This window comes from Bos mutus, chromosome 22, assembly GCF_027580195.1.
Source record: "Bos mutus isolate GX-2022 chromosome 22, NWIPB_WYAK_1.1, whole genome shotgun sequence".
In the NCBI taxonomy this organism is placed as follows: Eukaryota; Metazoa; Chordata; class Mammalia; order Artiodactyla; family Bovidae; genus Bos; species Bos mutus.
In genome coordinates, this window is record NC_091638.1 from 71,882,525 (window position 1) to 71,910,324 (window position 27,800).

At 45.1% G+C, this 27,800-nt stretch overlaps 2 protein-coding genes across 5 annotated transcripts; both read right to left on the minus strand.

Annotated features, from left to right (window-relative positions):
- Positions 1-4,808, minus strand: TMEM216 (transmembrane protein 216). Its single transcript, XM_014482981.2, has 5 exons — positions 4,358-4,808; positions 3,606-3,707; positions 2,955-3,047; positions 888-1,089; positions 1-599 (listed from the first exon to the last, which is right to left on the minus strand). The coding sequence occupies exons 1-5, from the start codon at positions 4,368-4,370 to the stop codon at positions 584-586; spliced, it is 426 nt and encodes a 141-aa protein (XP_014338467.2). The 5' UTR covers positions 4,371-4,808; the 3' UTR covers positions 1-583.
- TMEM138 (transmembrane protein 138) lies at positions 2,953-27,770 on the minus strand. 4 transcript variants are annotated; one of them, XR_011462002.1, is made up of 8 exons: positions 27,632-27,770; positions 25,674-25,914; positions 24,289-24,460; positions 22,935-23,010; positions 22,550-22,658; positions 8,621-8,708; positions 3,606-3,707; positions 2,953-3,047 (listed from the first exon to the last, which is right to left on the minus strand). XR_011462002.1 is itself a non-coding variant. In XM_070360018.1 (5 exons), the coding sequence occupies exons 1-5, from the start codon at positions 25,799-25,801 to the stop codon at positions 8,663-8,665; spliced, it is 531 nt and encodes a 176-aa protein (XP_070216119.1). In that variant the 5' UTR covers positions 25,802-27,521; the 3' UTR covers positions 8,619-8,662. The 4 variants fall into 4 exon arrangements, 3 of the variants coding, with proteins under 3 accessions (XP_070216119.1, XP_070216121.1, XP_005909941.1); XM_070360018.1 differs by lacking the exons at positions 2,953-3,047; positions 3,606-3,707; positions 27,632-27,770 and having other exon boundaries at positions 8,619-8,708; positions 25,674-27,521; XM_070360020.1 differs by lacking the exons at positions 2,953-3,047; positions 3,606-3,707; positions 25,674-25,914 and having other exon boundaries at positions 27,632-27,761.
- Between the last annotated feature and the right edge of the window lie 30 nt (positions 27,771-27,800).

A 27,800-nucleotide genomic window follows, 5' to 3' on the forward strand; every position in this document is an offset into this window, starting at 1 on the left:
CACAATAGAAAATACATATTTATTATAAAATAATGTTTGTTTCATGATGAGAGTAGAAAAATAACACTATGAGCTTCTTAAAAAGTTCTGGAGCTCAGTTTCTGAGGAATAGCATGAGCGGCTTTTGCATCACTCTGGAAGCACACCCTCCTGAGGCACCGTGTGCTCTTGCAGGACATGTAGGGCACAGCACACATTGGGAGAGTGTGGCTCAGGTCCTTCTGGAAGCCCAGGGAGCCTGCAAGGTCCACACAAGATGCTCTGGCCACGAAGATCAAAGAGGAAAACCTGAGGTCAGAAGGGAGCTGGTTCCAAGGAAGGCCTGGAAGGCACCAGCCGTGCCCCTCCCCATACTGGAGTGTAGAAGAGTTTCCTGGCTGATGGTCCTTGTTGAGAAGATGGTGCCCAGTGGCCTTATGCTGGGTTTGTTCCCCAGGTGTCTGTGCTGAGGAAAAGCTGCAACCTTTCTCAGGACAACTTGGCCTGCCATTTCTCACTGGTATGGCTGAAGTACCAGAGGTATGTATGGTACTGCCATACATACCTTCAGCCTGTGAAGGCTGCTGGCTGAAGTTTTTGTACTTCACATCCTGTCCATACTGATGGCAGAAAGAAAGAAAGAAAATGTTAAAAGTCCAGTGAACAAAAGAAGCTGGCCTGAACTGTTCTATAATCCAAGCCTCTTGGCCCCAGAAAGCAAGAATATCTTCCCTAAGTGTGTAACTTCGGGAAAGACACCTTTCTACCCTCAGTGGGAGAAACACCTTTCTCACCCTTAAACATCCTCTAGAGTCCAGACCCTTCAAGCTTTAGAAGAACAATGAATCCCTCCCTGGGATGGGAACCCAACCCTCAGGTGATGGGAAATGGCCCCTCAGCAGCAGTACCTGGAGAAAGCGGTCAGGGTGAGCACCTCAAGCAGGAGCTCTGAGCCGCAGAAGAAGAGCAAGATGCCGTTCATGATGGCTTCCAGGCGGAGCACGTAGGTCTGCAGCAGCAGGTAATAGGAGGCCATCATGGTGGACGGAAAGGTCAAGGCCACACTAATACCAAGTGGCATCTTTCTCTGGCAGAGGTTTCCCTTTGTACCTGTCAGACACAGCCCATGGAGTCACCTCCAAGTGGCCTGCTTTCCTTGGCCTCAGAGGAAAAGGCGGGCAGGATGGGATGGACTGGCAAGCAGAGGCAAATGGTCCTGAATAGGGAAGTGCAACTTCATTAACAGGGTCCCACTGTGTTAAAAACAAGAGGCTTTGGAGCGGCTGTGAGATTAGCGTCATTCGCAGAAAGGTCCTGCTCCCAGTGAAGAAACAATGGGATCTTTATTTGAGGAAAGATCTTTATAATTATAAAAATAATATATAATCATTGAATACTTTGTCAATTAATATAGAAACTATGGACTTCCCTGGCAGTCCAGTGGTTGACTCTGCTTCCACTGCAGGGATCATGGGTCCAATCCTGGTTAGGGAACTAAGGACCCACGTGTGCCCACGGAATGGCCAAAAAAAAAAATAAAATAAAAAATATAGAAAATCATTTTAGAAAATATAGAAATTAAAAGACCTCATGATTCACCCTCTAGAGAAAGCCATTACTACAGGATGAGGTATACTGTTTCAGACATTTTTTGTGTATGTAGTCACGTGTTATTATTTTCATTATTATAAAAGTAGCGTCATACTCTGCATACTGTTTGGCAACTTATTTAACCATTTAACATAGTTAGATGTCTTTCCACATTAACTACCTTTTACTCTATCATAACTCCACACATAACTATCTTTTTTAATGGCTATGAACAATTCACTGAACCAATATCATAATTTAACTAATCCTGTATTGATAGGTGTTAGGTTGTTTCTAAGGTTTTGATGTCAAAAAATACGTGGCAATAACATCCTCATATAGATATATTTGTGTATCTGTAGAAGTGTGTTTTTTTCAACCAGTTTTAGAAGGGAAATTGTTAATGTCTAAGAATATGAATTTTACCTGGTAAAACCATTAGCAAAAAAGGTTATACTAATTTATATTCCTAGGGGTGTGGGAATAGAAATACTCACATGAGTGTGAGACCATACATACTGTTTCTTGCAGTTATTTGCATACTGAAAATCTGGAAATCTTTTAATCCTATAGGTGAAAATGTTACCTTGTTTTTCCAGTTTGCTTTTTGTTAGTGAGTTTGGGCATTTTATCACAGTTACTGGTCCTTTGTAATTATTCTTATGTGAACTGCCCATTAGGGTCCCTTGCTATTTTTTTTTTTTTTTTTTGCTGTGCAGCATGCAGAATCTTAGTTCCCCAACCACAGATTGAACCCCTACCCCCTGAGTTGGACGCTTGAAATCTTAACCACTGGACAGCCAGGGAATTCCCTCCCTTGCTAATTTTTAAAACTAGCTTTTTTTTCTTAGCATTTTATGTGAGCTTTCTTTATCCCTTGTGATATGTGCTGAAAGTATTTTTTTTTCTTCAGTGTGTTTAAAGAACATTTTCAGGGATGACATATTCTAACTAATTAGGGCTTGCTCTGTATTTCTGGGAATATAAAACTTGTCCTAGAGAGATCCTTGTTCAGAAAAATGAAGGGGATCTTAGTGCTGACCTGTGCAGGCATCTCCTGCCCCAGACATGGAGTTGCAGCTGAATCTATTCTCCCAAGAAAACCAGTGAGAGGAACAAGGCACTCTTGTAACAGTTAGACAACTGGGAAGGAATTGTCTAATATCTTGCCACTGCCCACTTCTGGCCCTGCAGGGCAACGGACAGATACATCTTGACCCAAAATATGAAGCAGCTTGAAACTTCAGAGAGGGGGTAATGGGATATACCACCAGATCCAATCTCTTGATTGGTGAGCCTAGGTTATGTACTTTTCCTTGTTGATCAGGTTACGGATAACAGCTCATCTCAGAAAGAATGGAAATATTCTTTGGACAAACACTCACCAAAAAATAGTCGAATTACTTCAACTCCGAGATACAGGAAGAGCATCACCACATCCAGAACTAGATTGGCTGTTGGGTATGGGAGCAGGAGACCTGCCGATACAAAAGTCAAGAGTTTGCAAACAACACAGAACAGCACGCAGGAGAACTCCCACACGCCTGAGTCTTATCAGCTTTCCATGAACTACTTAGTGAGATGTGGGCAGGATCTGTTAACCTGATGCAGGATGTGTTAACTCCTTGTTGTGGCTGCATTTCTGTTAGAGGCAGGCATGTTGTTATGGGGTTTTACTCCTAACTCGGACAGTCTATGAGGACTCCACCCTCCACCATTATCAGCTGTATACCGGTACACAGACCGCTGAATAGCTTCTGAGGGTCATCAACGGGCTGAAAGTGGAGTCCAGCAAGAGGTGATGGGGGAGAGTTGGAATGGAGAATCCCACATTTCCCAAACTCAAGAAATTCTTGCCCAGGAGCTTCCTACTAAATCATTCTACAGTCAGCTGATGAAGAGACTTCTACCTTACAGTGAAGAGGATCCCTAGAGGGCAGAAAAGAATGAAAAATAGGAAGGTTTTTGGTGGGAGTTGGCTCTGCGCTGAAGTGGGGAAGGGATGTGGACAAGGGTAGTCAAACACCAGGCCTCACCTTTATACAGAAATATGAAGAGTTCCAGCAGGAAATAGGTAGCATAATACCACCCATTCAGAAAGAACAGAATTTCCAGCGGGGTGGAGGACAACCGTTTACCTGAAAATGTGAGCACAGAGAAAAAGAGATGGGCTGGAGGGCAGCTCAAACCTGTTATTTCAATGGTTTTGTGTCTAACTTGAAGGAAACACGAGGTCGCAGCTAATGGAAAGGGCCACTTGGGGCACTTCTGATTGCTGATGAGGAGAGAAAGAGAGAGAGAGAGAGAGAGAGAGAGAGAGAGAGAGTGTGTGTGTGTGTGTGTGTGTGTGTGTGTGTGTGTGAGTGTGTGTGTAGGGTGTCCGTGTGTGTAGCGTTTCTCTGTGTGAGTGTGTAGAGTGTCGCTAAACTTGACTCTGGGCTTCCGGCGCGAAAGTCAAAGCCCCTTTAAGATCTAACCTCGTCACTATTTGGGAAGGGAAAAGGGGTGCAGAGGCCAGCACTGGCTTGTTTGAAGTCACGCTACAAATTTGTAACTGAGCTGGCCTAGAACAGGCCCGGCCAAGAATTTGGGGGAATCTGAGACCCGCACCTCGAGACCTTCAGGAACTCAGGGAGGGTGAGGCTGCTAGACCCTGCTTTGGACAAGTGAGGTGTGATGTCCATAACACCTGAGAATAGAGGGTTTATAAAAGTCGAGCAATGGGAGAGAAAGGAGTGGAGTATAGAAGCGATCAGGACCAGAGACTCACACACCTCCGTAATCTCACCTCGCGGCGCCATCTCCAGTCCCCATGGAAACTGCTTACGCGGCTACCTCTACTCTTGGAGCAGCGAGGCGTTGCCGGAAGCGGGGGACGGAGCGGCCCGAGATTCTGGCCTCTCTGCCCGCCCATCACACTCTATGGTTCCCTGGTGCGAAGGCCGTTTTGTTGCGTCCGCGCGTGCGCGCAAACGGCCTTCGCTGGGGTTCTGACTGGCGACCATCGACAGCGCGGTGTCAACCCAAGGAGCTGGAGTCCGCAGGCCCTCAGGGCTGGGAGCAGCTGTTGGGCTTCACTACCCAAAGTTTTTTTAGAAAAGGCAGAGGAACCAGAGATCAAATTGCCAACATCCGCTGGATCATGGAAAAAGCAAGAGAGTTCCAGAAAAACATCTATTTCTGCTTTATTGACTATGCCAAAGCCTTTGACTGTGGATCACAATAAGCTGTGGAAAATTCTGAAAGAGATGGGAATACCAGACCACCTGACCTGCCTCTTGAGAAACCTATATGCAGGTCAAGAAGCAACAGTTAGAACTGGACATGGAACAACAGACTGGTTCCAAGTAGGAAAAGGAGTACATCAAGGCTGTATATTGTCACCCTGCTTATTTAACTTCTATGCAGAGTACATCATGAGAAATGCTGGGCTGGAAGAAGCACAAGCTGGAATCAAGGTTGCCAGGAGAAATATCAATAACCTCAGATATGCAGATGACACCACCCTTATGGCAGAAAGTGAAGAGGAACTAAAAAGCCTCTTGATGAAAGAGGAGAGTGAAAAAGTTGGCTTAAAGCTCAACATTCAGAAAATGAAGATCATGGCATCTGGTCCCATCACTTCGTGGGAAATAGATGGGGAAACAGTGGAAACAGTGTCAGACTTTATTTTTTTGGACTCCAGAATCACAGCAGATGGTGATTGCAGCCATGAAATTAAAAGATGCTTACTCCTTGGAAGGAAAGTTATGATCAACCTAGATAGCATATTCAAAAGCAGATATATTACTTTGCCAACAAAGGTCCGGCTAGTCAAGGCTATGGTTTCTCCAGTAGTCATGTATGGATGTGAGAGTTGGACGGTGAAGAAAGCTGAGCGCCAAAGAATTGATGCTTTTGAACTGTGGTGTTGGAGAAGACTCTTGAGAGTCCCTTGGACTGCAAGGAGATACAACCAGTCCATTCTAAAGGAGATCAGTCCTGGGTGTTCATTGGAAGGAATGATGCTAAAGCTGAAACTCCAATACTTTGGCCACCTCACGTGAAGAGTTGACTCATTGGAAAAGACTGATGCTCAGAGGGATTGGGGGCAGGAGGAGAAGGGGACGATAGAGGATGAGATGGCTGGATGGCATCACTGACTGGATGAACATGAGTTTGAGTGAACTCAGGGAGTTGGTGATGGACAGGGAGGCCTGGCGTGCTGCAATTCATGGGGTCGGACATGACTGAGCGACTGAACTGAACCCAAAGTTTACAGTGAATCGGCAGAAGTAACCAGTAGTGGTAATGTGACCACAGGATTGGCAAATAGGTCCTAGCCCCACAATTCTCTTTACTAATGGTCTGACAATACACGGATAAAAAAAAATGAAAGTGTAGTCACTCAGTCATGTCCAACTCTTTGTGATCCTGTCAACTGCATGTAGCCACCAAGCTCCTCAGTCCATGGGATTTTCCAGGCAAGAATACTGCAGTGGGTTGCCATTTCCTTCTCCAGGGGATATTTAGGACCCAGGGATCAAACTCAGGCCTCCGGCATTGAGAGCAGGGTCTTTACTGTCTGAGCCACAAGGGAATCCCACACAATGGTCTGACAATGCATGAAAGTGCTTTGCAAATGCAGTTTGGGGTTTGGGGGTCTTTTGTCTAGCAAGCAGTCTTTTGGGGGAGAGTAACAGGGGATTTAGTGCGTCCGATTTATCAAACGAGTACTTAGAACAGAATTAATCAGAACTAGAGGCTCCTTTGGCAACCCACTCCAGTATTCTTGCCTGGGAAATCTCATGGACAGAGGAGCCTGGCAGGCTAGACAATCCTGGGATTGCAAAGAGACTTCACTGAGCGACTGAGCAGGCAGGCAGAGGGTCCTTTCAAGGAGCATAAATACGATGGGCAAGATGAAACATGATCACCACGTGACCCCTGACGTGCATCGGAGTTGGGGAGACAAAGTAGGTGGGAACTGAAAGAAGTTTTCAAGAGATGACTGGTGAACTGCGCTCTGAAACCTGATTATGGTTTGGAGCAGTTAGCATGTGTTACCGCCCACAGGGAAGCAGAAAGAAGAGTTTTGATTGGACTCAGGTTGACTTGACTGTCAGCCACTGTCAGGATAGGACAGAAAACATTGTACACTCAAACCAGGTGATTTGAATAGAGTGACTTTTGTTTTTCAAGTGTACAATTCAGTGGCATTAATTATATTCACAATGTTGGGTAACCATCACCATCATTTTCAAAGCTTTTTGTATCATGGCAATGAGAAACTCTGTAACCATTAAACAGTAACTCCCCTTTCTCCCTGTCCCCCTAGGCCCTGCTAACCTTTGATCTACTTTTTATTTCTATGAATTTGCCTAGTCTTTATATTTTAAGTAAGTGGAATCATACAATACTTTTTCTTTTGTGTCTGGCATAATTCCATTTAGCATGTTTTTAAGGTTCATTCATGTTATAGCTTATATCAGAACTTAATTCCCTTTTATGGTTGGATAATATTCCTGTGTGTGTGTGTGTGTGTGTGTGTGTGTGTGTTTGCGCGCGTGCACATGCGTGCCACATTTTGTTTATCCATCTGTTTACAGGTAGACATGAGTTTTCACCTTTGGGCTAGAAAAATGCTGCAGTGAACATTGGCATAGAAGTATCTGTGGATGTATCTGTTTTCAGTTCCTTTAAATATACATCTAGGAGGGAATTACTGAATTTTATGGTCATTCCATGTTCGACTTTTAAAAAAAATGTTTTAAAGATTTAATGTTCAGATTTTTTTAAATGTTAAAATTAATTGGGGCAAATTCTGTTACAAGTAGGGGTTAAGGAAAGTCAGTGTGTGGCACAAAAGAAAGAGCAAGGACTCGACAGTCACAGATAATCTGCTCTGTTATTAGTGGCATCTCATCTTGGGCAAATTACTCATGCTGTAGCAGCAGTAGCTAATGTGACAAGATTCTTCCTTAGCACATCATAGAGAGAGGGCTCGGATCTTTCACAGAGAAAGTCCCATAGCCCAGAAGTTCTCCCAAAAGATCTCCACCACAGTACACCATATGGCTGCTCCTGCTGATCGTAACTCACCAATGTATACTGGCCTAGATAATACATGACCTCGTTACCAATGAACATTTCACCTTGTGCACCTGCTGCTTACAAAATCTTCACAAGTGGCAGTTTTGGTCATACCTGATTGGTTTGTTCAACTTCAGCTTCTTCAGCATTACTGGTTGGGGCACAGACTTGGATTACTGTGATATTGAATGGTTTGCCTTGGAAACGAACAGAGATCATTCTGTTGTTTTTGAGATTGCGTCCAGGTACTGCATTTTGGACTCTTTTGTTGACCATGATGGCCACTCCATTTCTTCTGAGGGATTCCTGCCCACAGTAGTAGATATAATGGTCATCTGAGTTAAATTCACCCATTCCAGTCCATTTCAGTTCGCTGATTCCTAGAATGTCGACATTCACTCTTGCCATCTCTTGTTTGACCACTTCCAATTTGCCTTGATTCATGGACCTGACATTCCAGGTTCCTATGCAATATTGCTCTTTACAGCATCAGACCTTGCTTCTATCACCAGTCACATCCACAGCTGGGTATTCTTTTTGCTTCGGATCCATCCCTTCATTCTTTCTGGAGTTATTTCTCCACTGATCTCCAGTAGCATATTGGGCACCTACTGACCTGGGGAGTTCCTCGTTCAGTATCCTATCATTTTGCCTTTTCATACTGTTCATGGGGTTCTCAAGGCAAGAATACTGAAGTGGTTTGCCATTCCCTTCTCCAGTGGACCACATTCTGTCAGATCTTTCCACCATGACCCGCCCGTCTTGGGTTGCTCCACGGGCATGGCTTAGTTTCATTGAGTTAGACAAGGCTGTGGTCCTAGTGTGATTAGATTGACTAGTTTTCTGTGAGTATGGTTTCAGTGTGTTTGCCCTCTGATGCCCTGTTGCAACACCTGCCGTCTTATTTGGGTTTTTCTTACCTTGGGTGTGGGGTATCTCTTCACAGCTGCTCCAGCAAAGCGCAGCCATTGCTCCTTACCTTGGATGATGGGTATCTCCTCACCGCCACCCTTCCTGACCTTCAACGTGGGATAGCTCCTCTAGGTCCTCCTGCGCCCGTGCAGCCACTGAAAAAAGATATCCTTTTCATTATAGGGGACTGGAATGCAAAAGTAGGAAGTCAAGAAACACCTGGAGTAACAGGCAAATTTGGCCTTGGAATACGGAATGAAGCAGGGTAAAGACTAATAGAGTTTTGCCAAGAAAAATGCACTGGTCATAACAAACACCCTCTTCCAACAACACAAGAGAAGACTCTATACATGGACATCACCAGATGGTCAACACCGAAATCAGATTGATTATATTCTTTGCAGCCAAAGATGGAGAAACTCTATACAGTCAGCAAAAACAAGACCAGGAGCTGACTGTGGCTCAGACCATGAACTCCTTATTGCCAAATTCAGACTGAAACTGAAGAAAGTAGGGAAAACCACTAGACCATTCTGGTATGACCTAAATCAAATCCCTTATGATTATACAGTGGAAGTGAGAAATAGATTTAAGGGCCTAGATCTGATAGATAGAGTGTCTGATGAACTATGGAATGAGGTTCGTGACATTGTACAGGAGACAGGGATCAAGACCATTCCCATGGAAAAGAAATGCAAAAAAGCAAAATGGCTGTCTGGGGAGGCCTTACAAATAGCTGTGAAGAGAAGAGAAAAGCAAAGGAGAAAAGGAAAGATATAAGCATCTGAATGCAGAGTTCCAAAGAATAGCAAGAAGAGATAAGAAAGCCTTCTTCAGCGATCAATGCAAAGAAACAGAGGAAAACAACAGAATGGGAAAGACTAGGAATCTCTTCAAGAAAATCAGAGATACCAAAGGAACATTTCATGCAAAGATGAGCTCGATAAAGGACAGAAATGGTATGGACCTAACAGAAGCAGAAGATATCAAGAAGAGGTGGCAAGAATACAGAGAAGAACTGTACAAAAAAGATCTTCACGACCCAGATAATCACGATGGTGTGATCACTGACCTAGAGCCAGACTTTCTGGAATGTGAAGTCAAGTGGGCCTTAGAAAGCATCACTATGAACAAAGCTAGTGGAGGTGATGGAATTCCAGTTGAGCTATTCCAAATCCTGAAAGATGATGCCGTGAAAGCGCTGCTATTAATATGGCAGCAAATTTGGAAAACTCAGCAGTGGCCACAGGACTGGAAAACGTCAGTTTTCATTCCAATCCCAAAGAAAGGCAATGCCAAAGAATGCTCAAACTACCGCACAATTGCACTCATCTCACACACTAGTAAAGTAATGCTCAAAATTCTCCAAGCCAGGCTTCAGTAATATGTGAACCGTGAACTTCCTGATGTTCAAGCTGGTTTTAGAAAAGGCAGAGGAACCAAAGATCAAATTGCCAACATCTGCTGGATCATGAAAAAAGCAAGAGAGTTCCAGAAAAACATCTATTTCTGCTTTATTGACTATGCCAAAGCCTTTGACTGTGTGGATCACAATAAACTGTGGAAAATTCTGAAAGAGATGGGAATACCAGACCACCTGACCTGCCTCTTGAGAAATCTGTATGCAGGTCAGGAAGCAACAGTTAGAACTGGACATGGAACAACAGACTGGTTCCAAATAGGAAAAGGAGTACGTCAAGGCTGTATATTGTGACCCTGTTTATTTAACTTCTATGCAGAGTATATCATGAGAAATGCTGGACTGGAAGAAACACAAGCTGGAATCAAGATTGCTGGGAGAAGTATCAATAACCTCAGGTATGCAGATGACACCACCCTTATGGCAGAAAGTGAAGAGGAACTAAAAAGTCTCTTGATGAAAGTGAAAGTGGAGAGTGAAAAAGTTGGCTTAAAGCTCAACATTCAGAAAACGAAGATCATGGCATTCGGTCCCACCACTTCATGGGAAATAGATGGGGAAACAGTGGAAACAGTGTCAGACTTTATTTTTCTGAGCTCCAAAATCACTGCAGATGGTGACTGCAGCCATGAATTTAAAAGACGCTTACTCCTTGGAAGGAAAGTTATGACCAACCTAGATAGCATATTCAAAAGCAAAGACATTACTTTGCCAACAAAGGTCCAGCTAGTCAAGGCTATGGTTTTTCCTGTGGTCATGTATGGATGTGAGAGTTGGACTGTGAAGAAGACTGAGGGCCGAAGAATTGATGCTTTTGAACTGTGGTGTTGGAGAAGACTCTTGAGAGTCCCTTGGACTGCAAGGAGATCCAACCAGTCCATTCTGAAGGAGATCAGCCCTGGGATTTCTTTGGAGGAAATGATGCTGAAGCTGAAACTCCAGTACTTTGGCCACCTCATGGGAAGAGTTGACTCATTGGAAGACTCTGATGCTGGGAGGGATTGGGGGCAAGAGGAGAAGGGGACGATAGAGGATGAGATGGCTGGATGGCATCACTGACTCGATGGACGTGAGTCTCAGTGAACTCTGGGAGTTGGTGATGGACAGGGAGGCCTGGCGTACTGCGATTCATGGGGTCGCAAAGAGTCGGACACAACTGAGCGACTGATGAGTGTGTGTGTGATTGGTTTGTTCTGGAGAGTTCCTGCAAGCAACTGTCAGTTGTTGAACACTGGGCCGAGGTGGAAAATGGTGTCATTTTGGCCGTGAAGTGTCGTGAAGTCTGCTGGTAAGTCTTAATCGCCACTCGGGAGTTGCTTTCTGCCGAGCCTGTGGGTGAGGCGGCGTCAGTCACTGGTCGTAGGGCCTTAGCAGCATTTTGAAACAATGCGTAGTCCCATGTTTAACTTTTCAAGTAGCCATCAAACTGTTTTCCACAGTGTCCATAAGCATTTTACATTCCACCAACACTGTACAAGGATCCCGATTTCTCTGCATCCTTATCAACACCTTTTATTTTCAGTTTTTAAAATTATTATCATCACTATCCAAGTAGGTGGGAAGTAATGTTTCAGTGTGGTTTGGGCCTGGAACCTTTTGATAGAGTACTTGCACCTAGACAAACATCTCCTTGAGCAACAGAATACAAAGATTCTTTTGGATCTTAATGTACATAATATCATATCATCAGAAAATAAATATAGTTCTACTTCTTCCTTTTCAATCCCTGTACTTTCAGTTTTTCAAGTTACCTTCTTGTACTGGCTAAGACCTCCAGTATAATGTTAAATAGAAGTAGTGATAATGGATATTCTTACCAAGTTCAGTTCAGTTCAGTCGCTCCGTCGTGTCCGACTCTTTGCGACCCCGTCACAAAGAGTTGGACGCGACTGATCTGATCTGATCTGATGTCAAGTCTTTGTTGTGACACACGGGATATCTGTTGCATTATGGGGAATCTTTCATTGTGGCACATGGACTCTCTAGTTGTGGCAAGCAGGCTTAGTTGTTCTGCGGCATGTAGGACCTTAGCTCCCCAACCAGGGGTCAAACCTGCATTGCAAGGTGGATTCTTAACCACTGGACCACTAAGGAAGTCCCTATGATATGGATTTTAAATGTTGTATTTTCATTATGATGTAGTTTAAAGTACTCTCTAATTTCTCTTATGGTTTTTTCTTTGTGCTGTGCTATATGTATTTAGCTGCTCAGTCATGTCCAACTCTTTGCAACCCCATGGGCTGTAGCCCGCCAAGGTCCTCTGTCCATGGGGATTCTCCAGGCCAGAATACTGGAGTGGGTTGCCATGACCTCCTCCAGGGAATCTTCTCAACCCAGGGATCGTACCCAGGTCTCCCGCATTGCAGGCAGATTCATTACCGTCTGAGCCACCAGGGAAGCCCGGTGTCTTCTCTGATCCATGATGATTTACAAGTGTAATGTTTAACTTGTAAATATTTAGTGGTTTTCCAGTGTGGCAGTTATCAACATATTGGTCCTCAGCTTCAGACAGACACTTCAGTACCTGTTGTGCAGTCATGGACTGGACTGAAAGCATGTCTCCTTTTCAGTGAGCACCATGTTAGGCTCCGTCACTAGAGGGCACTGGATGGACACTGCAGGAAGAAAGGGGTTTTGCTTCCTGGTTCCAGCCTGCAATGTTTTGGTTTTTCTTGCTCCTGCTGCACAGTCAGAGGTGCATATGCGTGAGGACATCCAGCGGTGCTCTGCCCCAGCTGTGTTCCAGCAGGGGATTGGGAGCTCACTGGTCTCAGCCCCAGCCCAGGCCTGGTGATCTTCACCCTGCCTCTGGCTCACACCTGCAGCAGCCTCCTGATCCCCTGTGTCCCCCTGCCCACCAGCCTTGACTTCCTGCACCCCGAGGGTTGTTTCCTAGGGCTCTTCCTATGTGGACCCCACACCCTCCAGACTCTGCCCCTGCAGGAGTGCCTTAATTCTTCTGCACACCCACTCACCAGCCTTGGCTCATTTCATAAAAGTGAAGGTTCCTCGGGTCCTCCCAAAAGAGACACGATGTGCCCCTCATGGCATTCTACACAACATTGCATCTGATGGAGAAACTCATTTTACAGCAAAGGAAGTGTGGCAATGGGCTTATGCCTCTGGAAATAACTGGTCTTAACCACGCATACTTCGTCGCCTGGAAGAAGGTGGTGTAATTGAAAAGTAGAATGGTTCACGGTAGACTCAGTTATAGTATCAGTAGGGAGACAATATACTGAAAGGATGGGGGTTCTAATTCACAGAATGAAGTATGTCTTTGAATCAGAGACCATTATATGGTACTGTTTTCCCCCCAGCCAGCTCACATGGGTCCAGGATTCAACAGGTAGGAGTGGGAATGACTTCTCTCACTATTACACCTAATAAACCACCCCCAGAGTTTTTTGCCTTTTACACTGAAAAATTTGAGCCTGCTGATTTGGAGATCTTAGTTCTCAAGTGAGTCATGTTCCACAAGGAGACAGAACAATGTATTACTGAACTGGAAAATGAGATTGCCACCTGGTCAATCTGGGCTCCTTATGCCACTAAATCAAAGAACAAAAAGAAGCAGGGGGCATCCAACCTACTGGCTAGAATGATTGATCCTGAGTCACAAGGGAAAATTGGGTTGCAGCTACACAAGAGAGACAAGAAAGACTATGTCTGGAACCCCCAGAGGATGCTCTGGGGCACCTATTAATACACCCATGCCTCTCCCCCCAAAAGTAGAACTCAGATCCTTTAGGAATGAGGATTTGGGTTACTCTAACAGTAAAGAGTTCCAGAAAAACATCTATTTCTGCTTTATTGACTATGCCAAAGCCTTTGACTGTGTGGATCACAATAAACTGTGGAAAATTCTGAAAGAGATGGGAATACCAGACCACCTGACCTGCCTCTTGAGAAATCTTTATGCAGGTCAGGAAGCAACAGTTAGAACTGGACATGGAACAGACTGGTTCCAAATAGGAAAAGGAGTATGTCAAGGCTGCATATTGTCACCCTGTTTATTTAACTTCTATGCAGAGTACATCATGAGAAATGCTGGGCTGGAGGAAGCACAAGCTGGAATCAAGATTGCCGGGAGAAATATCAATAACCTCAGGTATGCAGATGACACCACCCTTATGTCAGAAAGTGAAGAGGAACTAAAAAGTCTCTTGATGAAAGTGAAAGTGGAGAGTGAAAAAGTTGGCTTAAAGCTCAACATTCAGAAAACGAAGATCATGGCATTCGGTCCCATCACTTCATGGGAAATAGATGGGGAAACAGTGGAAACAGTGTCAGATTTTATTTTTGGGGGCTCCAAAATCACTGCAGATGGTGATTGCAGCCATGAAATTAAAAGACGCTTACTGCTTGGAAGGAAAGTTATGACCAACCTAGATAGCATATTCAAAAGCAGAGATATTACTTTGCCAACAAAGGTCCAGCTAGTCAAGGCTATGGTTTTTCCTGTGGTCATGTATGGATGCGAGAGTTGGACTTTGAAGAAAGCTGAGCGCCGAAGAATTGATGCTTTTGAACTGTGGTGTTGGAGAAGACTCTTGAGAGTCCCTTGGACTGCAAGGAGATCCAACCAGTCCATCCTAAAGGAGATCAGTCCTGGGTGTTCATTGGAAGGACTGGTGCTGAAGCTGAAACTCCAGTACTTTGGCCACCTCATGTGAAGAGTTGACTCATTGGAAAAGACCCTGATGCTGGGAGGGGTTGGGGGCAGGAGGAGAAGGGGACAACAGAGGATGAGATGGCTGGATGGCATCACCAACTCGATGGACATGAGTTTGAGTGAACTCCAGGAGTTGGTGATGGACAGGGAGGCCTGGCGTGCTATGATTCATGGGGTCGCAGAGTCGGACACAACTGAGCCACTGAACTGAACTGAATAGTAAAGAAAGCTTCCCTGGTGGCTCAGTGGTAAAGAATCTACCTGCAGTGCAGGAGACGTGGGTTCAACCCCTGGTTCAGGAAGATCCCCTGGAGAAGGAAATGACAACCCACTCCAGTATTCTTGCCTGAGAAATCCCATGGACAGAGGAGCCTGGTGGGCTATAATCCATGGGTCACAAAAGATTCAGACACAACTTAGTGACTGAACAACAACAGGTAAAGAACCCAGAGCAGCAGCAGAAGCTTGAGCTGAGGGAAAGAGAATTATCAACATAGGAATTGTAGCAGGAAGCCATGGTTATCAACTACAACTTTGTGACCAGTTATAAAAGTGACCAATTACAAAAACGAGAGCTCTGGTAGTTTTTTGTGTTTCTTTGTTCCTTGCATGCCTGTGTTTTGGGGGCTTCCCTCAGGGCTCAGTGGTAAAGAATCTACCTGCAGTGCAGGAGATGCAGGAGACACAGTTTCAATCCCTGGGTTGGGAAGATTCCTGGAGGAGGACATGGCAACCCACTCAGGTATTCTTGCCTGGAGAATCCCATGGACAGAGAAGCCTGGCGGGCTACAGTCCATAGGGTCAAAAAGAATCGCACACGACTGAAGCAACTTGACACGCATGCATGTGTTTATTTGTATGTACTGACCATTTTCTCCTTTTTACCTTTCTATTGACTATTTGTTGGAGGTCAACTTCATAATTTAATCTTTATGTAATAGAATATTTAGTGAGACCATGACAAATTTGTGGAGTAATTAATATAGTCAGCTATGGATACCATGACTGTTGGGACTGTATGTTTTCTCATTTTAGGGGAAGAGTGGGAACGTCACTTAAAAAAATACTTTTATCTATTTGACTGCATCGGGTCTTGGTTGTGACACGCAGGTTAGATGAGGCTGCGAAATCTTATTTGTGGGGTAATCCTAATCCTAACCCTAGTTCCTTGACCAGAAATCGAATCCAGGCCTCCTGCATTGGGTCCAGTGCACCACGAGGGAAGTCCCGAGAATGTCGCTTTTAAGAATAGATATATGTTGTCAGTAGGAATGCAACATGGAAGTTCAGATAAGTGTAGAATGGTGCATGAAAGCTAAGTAGGTGAAAAGACGGACATGAGCTCTGCATTCACCTTCAGAACCTGTCCTGTGATTCCAGACTGGACCTGGCATTTCTCCCTTTCAGTGAGCACAATGGTAAGCCCTGTCTGTAGAGGGCGCTGGAGGGATACTGAGGGAAGGAAAGGGCTTGTCTTCCTAGCTCCCATAAGCTCTGGTTTGCTTTTCCTGCTCCTGCTCTGTGGTCTCAGCGGTGCATGTGTGTGAGGACAGCTAGGATATCAGATGGTCCTCTCCAACCACATACCAAGAGCGGGCACTCCCTCAGCAACCTCACGAACCTGGTCCATGCCTGGTGACCACTTTGCTGTGGCCCTCCTGTCGAGGATAGCGCATGCTCCAGGCCTTGGCACGCATGGCAGTTCCCTAACTCTGTGCGCTTGCCCCCTCAGCCTTGTTTATCTCTGCCCTGGATCACTTTTCCCCAAGCCCTCAGGCATGGACAGTGTGTATCCACAGCGGGGCCCACCTCCACATGTCTGCTCACGGACCTTGGCTCTTCTCAGAGACGGTTGACTCCCGTGGCCCTCCATGCCTGGCATGGACATCGTGTGCTGCAGGCCTTGTGCACGTGGGGCATGCTGTGTGCACCTGCCCAACAGCCTTGGCTCATCTGTGCCCTAGAGGGTTGTTTCTTGCCTGGCAACTGTGAACCAGCTCTGCCTTGGCCAACCAGTGAACTTGTTCACCACCCAGTGGGCTGCTGTGAGGTCTAAACCCCAGATTTGGGGGTGGGGGACCCTACAAAGTTTGTCCTCAGCCCTCAGGTACCCTTTTAGAATTCTCTTTACGTTTTTATAGGGCTTTCCAGGTGGGTCAGTGGTAAAAAAAATCTGCCCGCCAGCGCAGGAGACACAGGAGATGCAGGTTCGGTCCCTAGATTGGGAAGATCCCCTAGAGGAGGAAATGGCAACCCGGGTCTCCCACACGGCTCAGACAGTAAAGTATCTGCCTACAAAGTGGAAGACCCAGGTTGGATCCCTGGGTCGGGAAGATCCCTGGAGAAGGAAACGGCAGCCCACTCCAGTACTATTGCCCAGAAAATCCCATGGACGGAGGAGCCTGGTAGGCTACAGTCCATGGGGTCGCAAAGAGTTGGACACGACTGAGCGACTCCACTTTCTCTTATAATTTAAGGTTTAATTTATATTAAACCTGCCACGTTTAAATTACTAGGTGGTTTCTGTCTTGTGATTGGACTTAGATTGGACCACCTAGTTATCTTATTGTTACTGATTTCTAACTCAATTCCATTATTGTCAAAAAAAGTGCTCTTTCTCCTTTTAAATGTACTGATTATTGTTTTATGGTTCAGCATGTGGCTTGCACTGGTCATTACTCTGTGTACATGGAAAACTGCATTTTATACTCATATGTATTATAAATAACTTAATAAGAAAAATATTTAAAAATAGTCTTTATATTTACTCAGATACTATTTCTGATGTACTCCATCCCTTTCAGAGGATCTGAGTTTCCATCTGTTATCATTCCCCTTCAAGCCAAACAACTCCTTTAGCATTTCTTTATAGCACTGGATTGCTGGCAACAAATTCTCTCAGTTTTATATCTGAAGTATATTTTTGGTAAATTTAGATTTCTGAGTTGACCTCTTTTTCTTGCAGCACTTTAGAGATGGTGTTACACTCTCTGCTGGCCTCTGATTTCTGGTGAGTAGCCAGTTGATAATTGTTGTTCCTCTGTATGTGGTTTGTTTTTCTCTTGCTGCTTTCAAGATTTACTCTTCATCTTTAGCTTTTGCCCATGATGTTCCTAGATGTGGCCTTTCTGTGTTAATTAAAGTGGCTTTGTGGAGTATCTAAAATCTGTACATTTCTTTTCATCAAATTTGGGAAAAGTTTTGCCTTTTTTTTTTTCCTTTCTTCCTTCTCTTTGCCTTCTAGGATTCTAATCATACATTTGTCAGACTGTTTGACATTATCTAACTGGCCTGGGAGACTTTAAAAAAAACTCTTTTTGTCTCTGTTCTGCAGCGTGGGGCGTTCCTATCAGTTTACCTTCTAGTTCATTGACCAGTTCTGTAATCTTTTTGCTGTTAAATCTATCCATTTGATTAAAAATGTTTCAGTTGTTGTAATTTTTATTTCCAGAGTTTCTAGTTTTCAAAAGTCATTTGTTTCTTTGCTGAGGTTGCCTATCTTTTTCTTCACTGAGAACATAATTTCACTGCTGTTTTATTATCCTTGTCTGTTAACTCCAGTCTCTGGGTCACCTCAGTATTGGTGTCGGTTTTGAACATTAAATTGTGGAGACTCTGGCTTGTATTATTTGTCTCCAAAGAGTGACGGTTCTTTTATCAGGCAGTTAGCTTGGGTGGATTGTTGTTGTTGTTTAGTTCTTAAGTCCTTTCTGGCTCTTTTTTGACCCCATGGACTGTAGCCCTCCAGGCTCCTCTATCTGTGGGATTTCCAGGGATTGAGCCTGGGTTTCCTGCATCGCCAGGCAGATTCTTTACCACTGAGTCACCTGGGAAGTCTGTTTTGGGTGGATATACAGTGCAGACCACACTTATGGGGCAGCAGCTCCAATCTCAGTTTAGATTTTCTGTCTTTAGCTGAGTTGCTTGAATCTGAACAACACATTTGTGGTCCAGAGCTTGGGCAGAGATGCGGGCAGACAGAACTTGGTGATTGCTGCCTCTTCCCTTCTGAGGCTCCCATCTTTTCCTCCAGTGGCTTCAGTTGCCCTGGCTCAGTACTTGTACTGTGATTGTCCACCAGCATAATGTACCTACTGCTTTGTCAGCTGCCAAGTTATAAGCAGCAAAAATAGGAAACTTTCTCTGCACAATTTCCTCCTGAGTGTGAACTCCCCGTCAAACTGTCTCCCTTCATTCTCTAGTAGTCTTTAAGTAGCTGTTTTTCATATCATGTTCAGGTTTTACAGTTATTTGTTGGAGGGGTCATTCTCAAGCATAGTACTCAGTCATTATTAGACATCCTTAGGTGTAGTCTTGGAGAAGGCAATGGCACCCCACTCCAGTACTCCTGCCTGGAGAATCCCATGGGCGGAGGAGCCTGGTAGGCTGCAGTCCATGGGGTCGCTAAGAGTTGGACACGACTGAGCGACTTCACTTTCAGTTTTCACTTTCATGCATTGGAGAAGGAAATGGCAACCCACTCCAGTGTTCTTGCCTGGAGAATCCCAGGGATGGGGGAGCCTGGTGGGCTTCCGTCTGTGGGGTCGCACAGAGTCAGACACAACTGAAGTGACTCAGCAGCAGGTATAGTCTATTTAATCCATTTCTTTCATATTTTCCTCTAGTTCTTATCTGGCTCACCTGTTTCTATTTTCTACCTTTGCTATGGTTTTAAATAATATGGTCTTATCTCTTGACTTGCTAGTAATTCTTATTGGATTTAGAAATTGTATATAAAAAAAAATTATAGCACCTCTAGATGTTTTTTCTTCCAGTCTTTTCTCTGTTACACCAAGAGAATGGGGGCTGATCACCTTAATTCACTCAGAGACCACATGGTTTGAGGTTGCACTGGGATTTTGATAAGCCTCAGTCTGCCTGCTTCACCTTGTTCCTAGTAAGGAGCCCTCCTGAGCTTTGAACTGAAAGACCTATGTATTCACCAGTCCCTGCCCCATTGTGGGTCCTGAATTCTAATCATCAGCACCATTAGCCTGCCAAAAACTTGATTCTGCTTTTCAGAAGTTTGAGGTTTAGCTTTTTACAGCTCCTGGCCCTGTACAGCTTCAGTGTTTGCTAAGTATCTACAAGAAGAAACGTGTCGCGTCTTCAAGGCTCTTTCAGCCCCCAGTTTTGCTCTTCCAGTGTTACGAGAGCACTGGGCCCCACTGGCCTCTCTGGTCCCCTCTGCCTGGGCAATGCTTGGATCCTCAGCCTCTTGCTCAAACCCAGAGTCAGCAAATGCTCCCAGGGGAAAGTCTGCTGCAAACTGTCAGCTCACATCCCTGATTCTACTTCAGAATTTTAGGGCCTTTCATCATCTTTCCTTCAGCAATTCTCTAAGATCTTTTTAGATGACTTTCATATTTTGTCTGGTCTTTCTAGTTCTCTAATTGGTCAGTTAGAAGCAACTCCATCCTATTAAAAGTCAGCACTTTTAAAAGTGTTTATTTTCTTCCTTTGATCTTTGAAAACTAACTGCCCCAAGCAATCAGTTTACATCACATCTTAAAAATATATTCCTACGGCTAAGTGAAAAAAGAAAAGCAAACCAGGTTATGGCATAGTCCCCATAATCACAACCGTATATAAAACATAAATACATAGCACTAAAGATATGATATTATTTCCAGGGTAGGATGTAGCCATATTTTTTCTTTTGTAAAAATGTTTCTGAAATATTACACTGGCTGTAAGAAATTATGCAAGTAAATGTAGATTGTCAAGGAGGGGAGGGAGAAGGAACTCAGTGACCGAGATACAGAAGTGGGAAGACTAATTGCACAAATATAACTTCAATTTTATATCACATGAATGCATTAACTATCAAGATAAAGAAACAAAGGAAGAAAGAGGGAGGGAGGGAGAGAGGGAGGTGGGAAGGAAGGGAGGAAGGAACACACACACACAAACCCCCAAGAGACTCCTGGGACTACAAAGTGGCATTTATACTGGGAGTGAGGAAAACAAACATTTGATTGTACTTACTAGCTGCAAAGACTGCAGAGAACAATCCAGCCCTGATTCATTTGGGGACACAAAAAAATCTCCTATCTTTCAGGGGTTGTGATGAGTAAAGGGGATAATATTCCTGTAAGAGCTTTTATGAAAAGATTCAAAATTGGGCCATTGTCATTTTTTGTACAGACGAAGATACAGTACACATAGATGGTGGTTTTGTTAGGACTTCTTAGATCACGTCCCCCAATTATAGGGGATGAGATCTTAGGTATTTTCTTAGAACTCTGTAACTTTCTTTTAAAATATCTGATAAATCTTGACAGCACAGCTGATTAACTACAGCCTCTCTTTCCCTAGGACTTCATTGTAGGCTTCTAAACTAGGGGTCAGCATACCATGGCTTGAGGGCACATCTAGCCCGTTTTGTATGACCCTCAAGTTAAGATTAGACTTACATTTATATGTGGTTGAAACAAAATCAAAATATTTGTGTCATGGGTCATTCATCTGAGTTTCATCTCTGCTGCTTTTGTGCTTTGATGTCAAAGTTGAGTAATTGCAACAGAGGCCACATGGCCCTCAAGATCTAAAATATTTACTATCTGACCTTTAACAGGAAAAGTTTGCCAACTTCTGGGCCAAAGTACTTCTGAATAATGAGTTTCATGGGGCAGCTTTCTGGTGGGGCGGAATGACTGCACCCTTGTCTTTTGCCATGAAACGTCCTAGCGCTTTCCCATTCTGACACTGGGCTCAGTCACATGATTTGCTTTGACCAATGGGAGTTGAAGAGACACAGTAGAGGCTTGAACTGGGGCTGCTCCCTATAGCTTGATCTCCTGCTTCTCTGCCACTGTCTAGTCAACCAACCCAGGCAAGCCTGCTGGACAGTAAGTCATGTGAAGCGGAGTCATTCTAACAGAGGTCAGCCTAGGTTAGCCAGAAGTCAATGATCTCAAGATCATGACAGCTGCCTGGCTGACCCACAGCTGACCACAGACATATGTGTAAGCCCAGCAGAAACTACCCAAACCCAGTCAGATGAGCTGAGCCTCAACTCAAGAGCCATGCACTGAAGTGTGGTGGTGGGTCTGTTACACGCAACTATTCCAAGCAACAGAAAACTGATACTACAGGCACACCAGTGTTTAAAATTTCTTTTGCCAAAAGAGGCTAGGGAACATTTCACTCTCCCGAGGACAGTTCTGGGCTCTGACGGGGGAAGACTGAATTAAACATGAAGTCTGAAACTCCAGAGATGGGGGTGGGGCATCAGATCACATCTTTTCTGCAAAAATATCTTGTACTGACAATGGGATTGAAAAATACCCATATCTTCTCTGTGGCTCAATTTGCCCACTGGACCAAGTAGACACTAAGGCTAGGCTAGGCTAGGACTTGGCATCCCTCTTAACCGCAGAGGGACTGAGCAAGGCAGAGACTCCATCATTTATGGAAAAGAATTTATTTCCTGTTTATACAATGTAAAAAAAAGTACCTTGGGTATAAAATCTAAATGTCTGAGGTGTGCTCAGTCAGGAGCCCAGAAAAGTCACTCTGTGCATCCTTCAATCATTAGTGTGCAGTGCAAACAGAGGCGGGGCTGGGAGCTGCTCCTGTACTAGGGTCAGTGGAAAGTTCCCTTGGGAAAAGCCACAGAGCCCTTAGTGAGGAAGAAGGCAGAGGGCGGGAGGGAACGGGGGTGGGACTGTGGCAGGAGGCTGGGAAGGGACGGCATTCAGGAGTCTGCACTGGGGACGCGTTAAGGTGCTGGAGGGCGGCGCCTCCTCTTCACCTGCTGCACACTGGCTGGCTGGGGCCTGTCCTCGGAATGTCAAGCTACTTCCTATCACGCAGGGCCAACCGCCCCCTCTGCAGAGCCCCAGTGTGACTTCTGTCAGGAAGGAAAGGCGTTCATCGATGTGACAGAAAACGGTCACCTTCGAACTTGCATGAACTCCATGCGCAGCCATAGAGAGTCCTGGTAGAAGCGAGGATCGCCCAGCCTCACAGCTGTTCGTTTGTAGAAGTAACAGTACAACACCGCCGCTGTGGAAAATAAACAGGAAAGAAGAGTCAGGGATGCACCTGAGTGAGTGTTTGTTTCAGGGGAAGAACATGACCAGACGAGGCCAAGGGGCCCTGTCCCATGATTTCCCAGTGACTCCCAGAAAGGGCAGAGGGCAGTGGTCTCTCCTGGTCTTGGCATGGCTGTTCCACTCATCTCACGCTGGTTGTGATGGGCTGGGAAGCCAGGATCAAGGCCCTCGCTGCCAGAGCCACAAATGGGGCCAAAGTGAGGCCTGAGGTTGCTGTGGTTCTTACCTAACCTCTGGAATACAAACAATGTTTGAAGTCCATCTGTCCAGACAAAGCAGTTGGAGTTTTTCCAGCGTAAGTTCTGAAGGAGACAAGAGTAGACAGAGAAAAGTGAATGGCCAGATGAGGCCCTGACATCTCCAGCCTGGTGAGCTGCAGAGATGCTGCTTGATTTAGTATTGGGCTAATCTCATCCTCTTCTTTCTTTCCACAGCCAAAGGAGTGTTTCTCAAACAAGCTTCAACAAGTCCCCTTGTGTTTTGCTGCAGAGGAAGTAATTCTTTTAACCCTGAGGGAGTAAGTCTGAACTAAGCCATTTATTTCCTTTCATCCCATTGCCTTGGCCAATGAGAAATGATACACATTATCTCAGGAGTTCAGCATGGTCAGTGTCTTGCCTTGGAAATCTGAGGCTTGGTTCCTGTCAGATAAAGGCTTGGTGCCCTCAGGGTTTAATCAGATTAGCAGCTTCACAGTACAAAGCCAGGACTATTTTGGCTCTAGGAACCTGAGCAGAGACAATCCTCTCTGGGAAGCACCTTGAGACTTTGGCACTGTGCTTCTTCTCCCCTGTGAGTTCTTGTTCTCTCTGGGGAATCACAGGGCAACCTAATGGGAGGTTTAGTCTGAGAAGGTGCCTTTAGTAAAGAAATGCCTGGGGATCCCTGAGGTTTTAATGTGTTCCATTAAATGAGTGCAAAGAAACACATGAGATGCCCACAGAGAAGAATTTGTGGAGCAGAAGAAATCTGAAGGAATTCCCTGGTGGCCCAGTGGTTAGGACTCTGCACTTCCAATGCAGAGAGAATGGGTTTGATCCCCGGTCAGGGAACTAAGAGCCCATAAGTCACTAGGTACGGCAAAAACAAAACAAAACAAAACATGAAAAACAAAAAAGAAATCTGAAACCACAAAAACACAGGCTTCGAGGACTATGTTAGAACGAGAGGCTTGTTCTCCTAATGTAAGCGATGGGGACACAGCAGAAGACTTGTGGCACTCCTGCCTGGCTATTTCCCATGGGACACTGATGCCTAAGGATACCCTGTATCAACACACACCTGCCCAAACAGCTAATGATGGAACAGATTCAATTTCCTGTTTTAACCTGCAGGTCTTCGGGGGCAAAATGAATCAAATGTTCCACAAGTGCCCCTCGACTCCTGGATAAGGCTGTTCTTCAACACATAAGGTTGAGAAAAAGTGCCTTATGAAATTCTCATGTGTCGAGCTCCAGGTTGGACTACATTCATTTCACCTGTTTCTTATCAAGGATTCTGTGAGATAAACATCCAGAGATGCTGGGTTCCCACAGATAAAACATTCCAAGTCCTCCAAGGACTCAGAGCCTCCCTCTTACCATGACCCAGACATGAAGAGAGATGCTCAGGGCGAAGTACACAGCTGTCAGGATGATGGTCCCTTTGAACTTATGGAAGAGGAGGTTGACCAGGCCAGCCTGGAAGACGAAGGTGTTGAAGAACATGAGGAAAATGATGATGATGTTGAAGAGGATTGCGATATCCTGGATGCTGCAAACATGGAAAACAAAAGGACAGCCAAATGGAGGCCTGGGGAGCGCCTGAGTTGGCCCTGAATCCTGAGGGACACCATGAGGTCTGTCCTTGCCTCTGAAACCCCCCAGAGGTAGTGTGGGTTTTGAACCCCAAATGACATGAAATTAAAACTACCCGCTACCTGTTGGTCCCATCAGTTGAGTTGCAGTCTACGGACAAGGCTTTCCTGCTGACACTCCCAACTCAACAAGCCTCCGAGGCACCTGTGAGAAGCAGCTAGTTTCCTCCCTGTATCCAGAAAATGCCAGCCCTGTCAAATAACCTGACAGGCACCCAAATAACCTGGTGCCTAGTGCCATTCAAGTGTTGGTTCAAATGTCCCCTCTTCAGAAACTTTTCTTTCACCCCACTACCTTCTTCTCCCCATTCCACATACTTTATGTCTACTGTGTAACATTTATTACTATTTGAAGTTATTAAAATGTTTGTTGTCTCTCTCCACTAGAATGGAAATCCCATCAAACAGAACTTGTCAGGTCCACCACTGCAGCTACAGCACTGTCTGGTAGGTTGATGAACATCTGCTGAGTGAAGACAGGGTCTAAAATTGTGGTTTTCTGTTTAGAACTTGCCTCATGGAGACTAAAAATCACTGTGGACGAAAAATGACAATAGCTTCCATCCTCTGGGATACATATATGTTACCAATATGGTTATTCTGGAAATTTCCTGGTGGTTCAGTGGTTATGAATCTGTCTTCCAGTGCAGGGGATGCAGGTTTAATCCTGGTCAGGGAACTAAGATCCCACATGCCACAGGACAACTAGAGAGCCCGTGCTGCAATGAAAACCCAGAACAGCCAAAAAAAACCCATTATTTTTACTCAGGGCCAGGTCAGTGAAAGTGCCAAGTCTTAACCCCTGGACCACCAGGAAGTCCCTGATAACCCCTTTATCTGACATTTTGCAACCCTGTTTCATGGCACTGTAAGACACTTTCTACTCACAGACGGAGATAATGACAGTGTCAACAATCTGACCCTCTTTTTCTATGTGCATTGCTTCCTGTGTCCCAAACCCTTGTTAGAAGTATATCAAAGCAGAAGTATCAAAACAGTGTATCCTGTGACATGTCTATGGACCATGGAGTACCCAAGACAAACTGCAATTTTATTTTCCCTGATCGGGGCTTCTGAAATGATTGGGTTGAGCTGCACAGTCCCACTCACATGAAGAGCACCAGCTGTATGACTGGAGCCATTCGGAGTAGCTCAGAGAAGGAATTGACAAAGAGGTCATAGGACAGCAGCAGGAACTGCAGGGAGAGCACCAGGCTGTAGTTACTGGTCTGGAGCATCTTCCTTCTGCTCTCTTGTGCCTCCAAGGGCACATTCCACAGTTCCTCAGAAAACAACTACTGGTCCTCCCCCAGGCACTGAGTTCTTCAGAAAGGCAGCTGCTTCCCTTGCTCTAAGACAAGGGTCGGTTAAAGCCAAAAAAAAGAAGAGAAAGAGAGGTTAGAAATTCAACAGTACAATAAATATTTACTTAGGACCTACTATATGCCAGGCACCATTCTAGGTGCTTGTGATACATTGATGACAAAACCACCAACAAAAAATGCCAACTAGTCATTCCTTCCAGGGACCCTCACCCTCAAACCTGTCTCCGTGCCTGGAACCCTCTAAATGTAGAGCTCTTTCTAACCAGTTTTGAGTCCAAAGGAATCTAGGGAAAATACACAAAGTGACTGTCTGGTCATATAGCGATAATAATTCTAATTGCAGAAGCAAATCTTTGTATTTCACTTATAATTTTAAGCAGAACATTATTTAAATCTCTCCATTACCCTTGAGGTGGAAGACACACTATTACTCTCTCCATTTTATAGAGGGGACAATTGAAGCCCAGGTAGGTAAAACAATTTGTCCAACGTCATATCGCTAGTAATTGGCAGGGCTAGCATTCAGATCGAGGCAGTCTGGGTCTGGAGTCTGAGGGCTTAACTACTGCACAAAGCTGCTTCTTACAAAACTGACAGGTTTACACGCAACTAGGCAGGAAAGGGCTTCCCAGGTGGTTCAGTGGTAAAGAATCCACCTGCCAATGCAGGAGACGTAGGTTTGATCCCTGGGTTGGGAAGATCCCCTGGAGAAGGAAATGGCAACCCGCTCCAGTATTCCTGCCTGGAAAATTCAATGGACAGAAAAGCCTCGTGGCTACAGTCCATGGGGTCACAAAGAGTCAGACACAACTGAGCATGCACACAGGCAGGAAAAACATGGGCAGAGAAGTGGTTAATGGTTTAGGCAGAAAAAGCTGAGAGGAAATAGTGCTCTTCTAACGTTAAAGATTATGGTAGCGACACAATGGCACCAGGTAAGGGAAGCTGGGCCTTTATTTTCATTTATTCCAAGACAAAGAAGCTGCTCTGGGGTTGTCCTATGACCCTCTCCAGCTGGATGAAATCCATAAGCAAATTTCAAAATGTTTTGAAGTGTTACAGAATGATTAAATCAACATCTGTAAAATGTTACTTTACAAACTCTGCATATTTACTTCCTTATTTAATCCTATATCCATTTTAAGAACTAGCTGTTATTATGCTTATAGCCCCACTTTACACAGAGGCTCTGAGAAGTTGCAGAACTTCGTCCACCTCACCTAATGAAGTCCCACTCAATCAAATAACACTGATAGTATCACCTATGTACCCACACCATGATAAACTTGTCAACCAAGATAAATTCCTTTAGTCCTCGAAAGTACTCTGCAAGATGGGAAAGAATTATCCGCATTCTACAGGCAAGGACAGTGTCAGAGTTCAGGCCGTTCCTCCAGGATTCACAACTAAGTGTGATACGAAAGCCCTTGCCCTTAACCGCTACTTCACAGGCCGCCACAGAAGGCTATTGTGAGGCTCCGTTAAAAAGAACCGTTCACCGCCATAACTAGGGAAGGATGACCATCATCTCGGGCTAGCGTAGCGGTGATTTCGCAAGGTAATGAAGCAGTTCGGTCTTCTCACCCCTATTCGCCGCGTTCCCTCGGTAGAGCAGAACAATTTTCCCCACCCGTCCCAACCCACTTTTAAATGGGACTGCCTTAGCGAAAAACCAAAACCAAAGCAATTAACAACGAAATTCCGACTTCTGGCCTCTTTACACACTCCTCAACAAGGACTCACCTCAGAGGCCCAACGTCGGTTGTCATGGGGATACCACCCTGGATTCCGGAAACCGGCTTTAAACTCCGGAAGTAGATGGCGGACGCGGGCTCAGCCTGCGCCGTGCTACACGCTTGTCCTCGGCTTTCTCTCCCGCTCTATGGCCGACTCGGCCGCCATGTTTGGGCCC

Coding starts and splice junctions, on each gene's coding strand:
- TMEM216 (XM_014482981.2), bottom strand. Junction 3,048..3,605: donor CTTCATATTTCTGTATAAAG/GTGAGGCCTGGT, acceptor TTGTATCGGCAG/GTCTCCTGCTCCCATACCCA. Junction 1,090..2,954: donor AGTAATTCGACTATTTTTTG/GTGAGTGTTTGT, acceptor TGTGTCTGACAG/GTACAAAGGGAAACCTCTGC.
- TMEM138 (XM_070360018.1), bottom strand. CDS start 25,801: ATGCTCCAGACCAGTAACTACAGCCTGGTGCTCTCCCTGCAGTTCCTG. Junction 22,659..22,934: donor GTTTGTATTCCAGAGGTTAG/GTAAGAACCACA, acceptor TATTTTCCACAG/CGGCGGTGTTGTACTGTTAC. Junction 8,709..22,549: donor GAGTTCATGCAAGTTCGAAG/GTGACCGTTTTC, acceptor ATCTTTTTTCAG/TGGCTGCACGGGCGCAGGAG.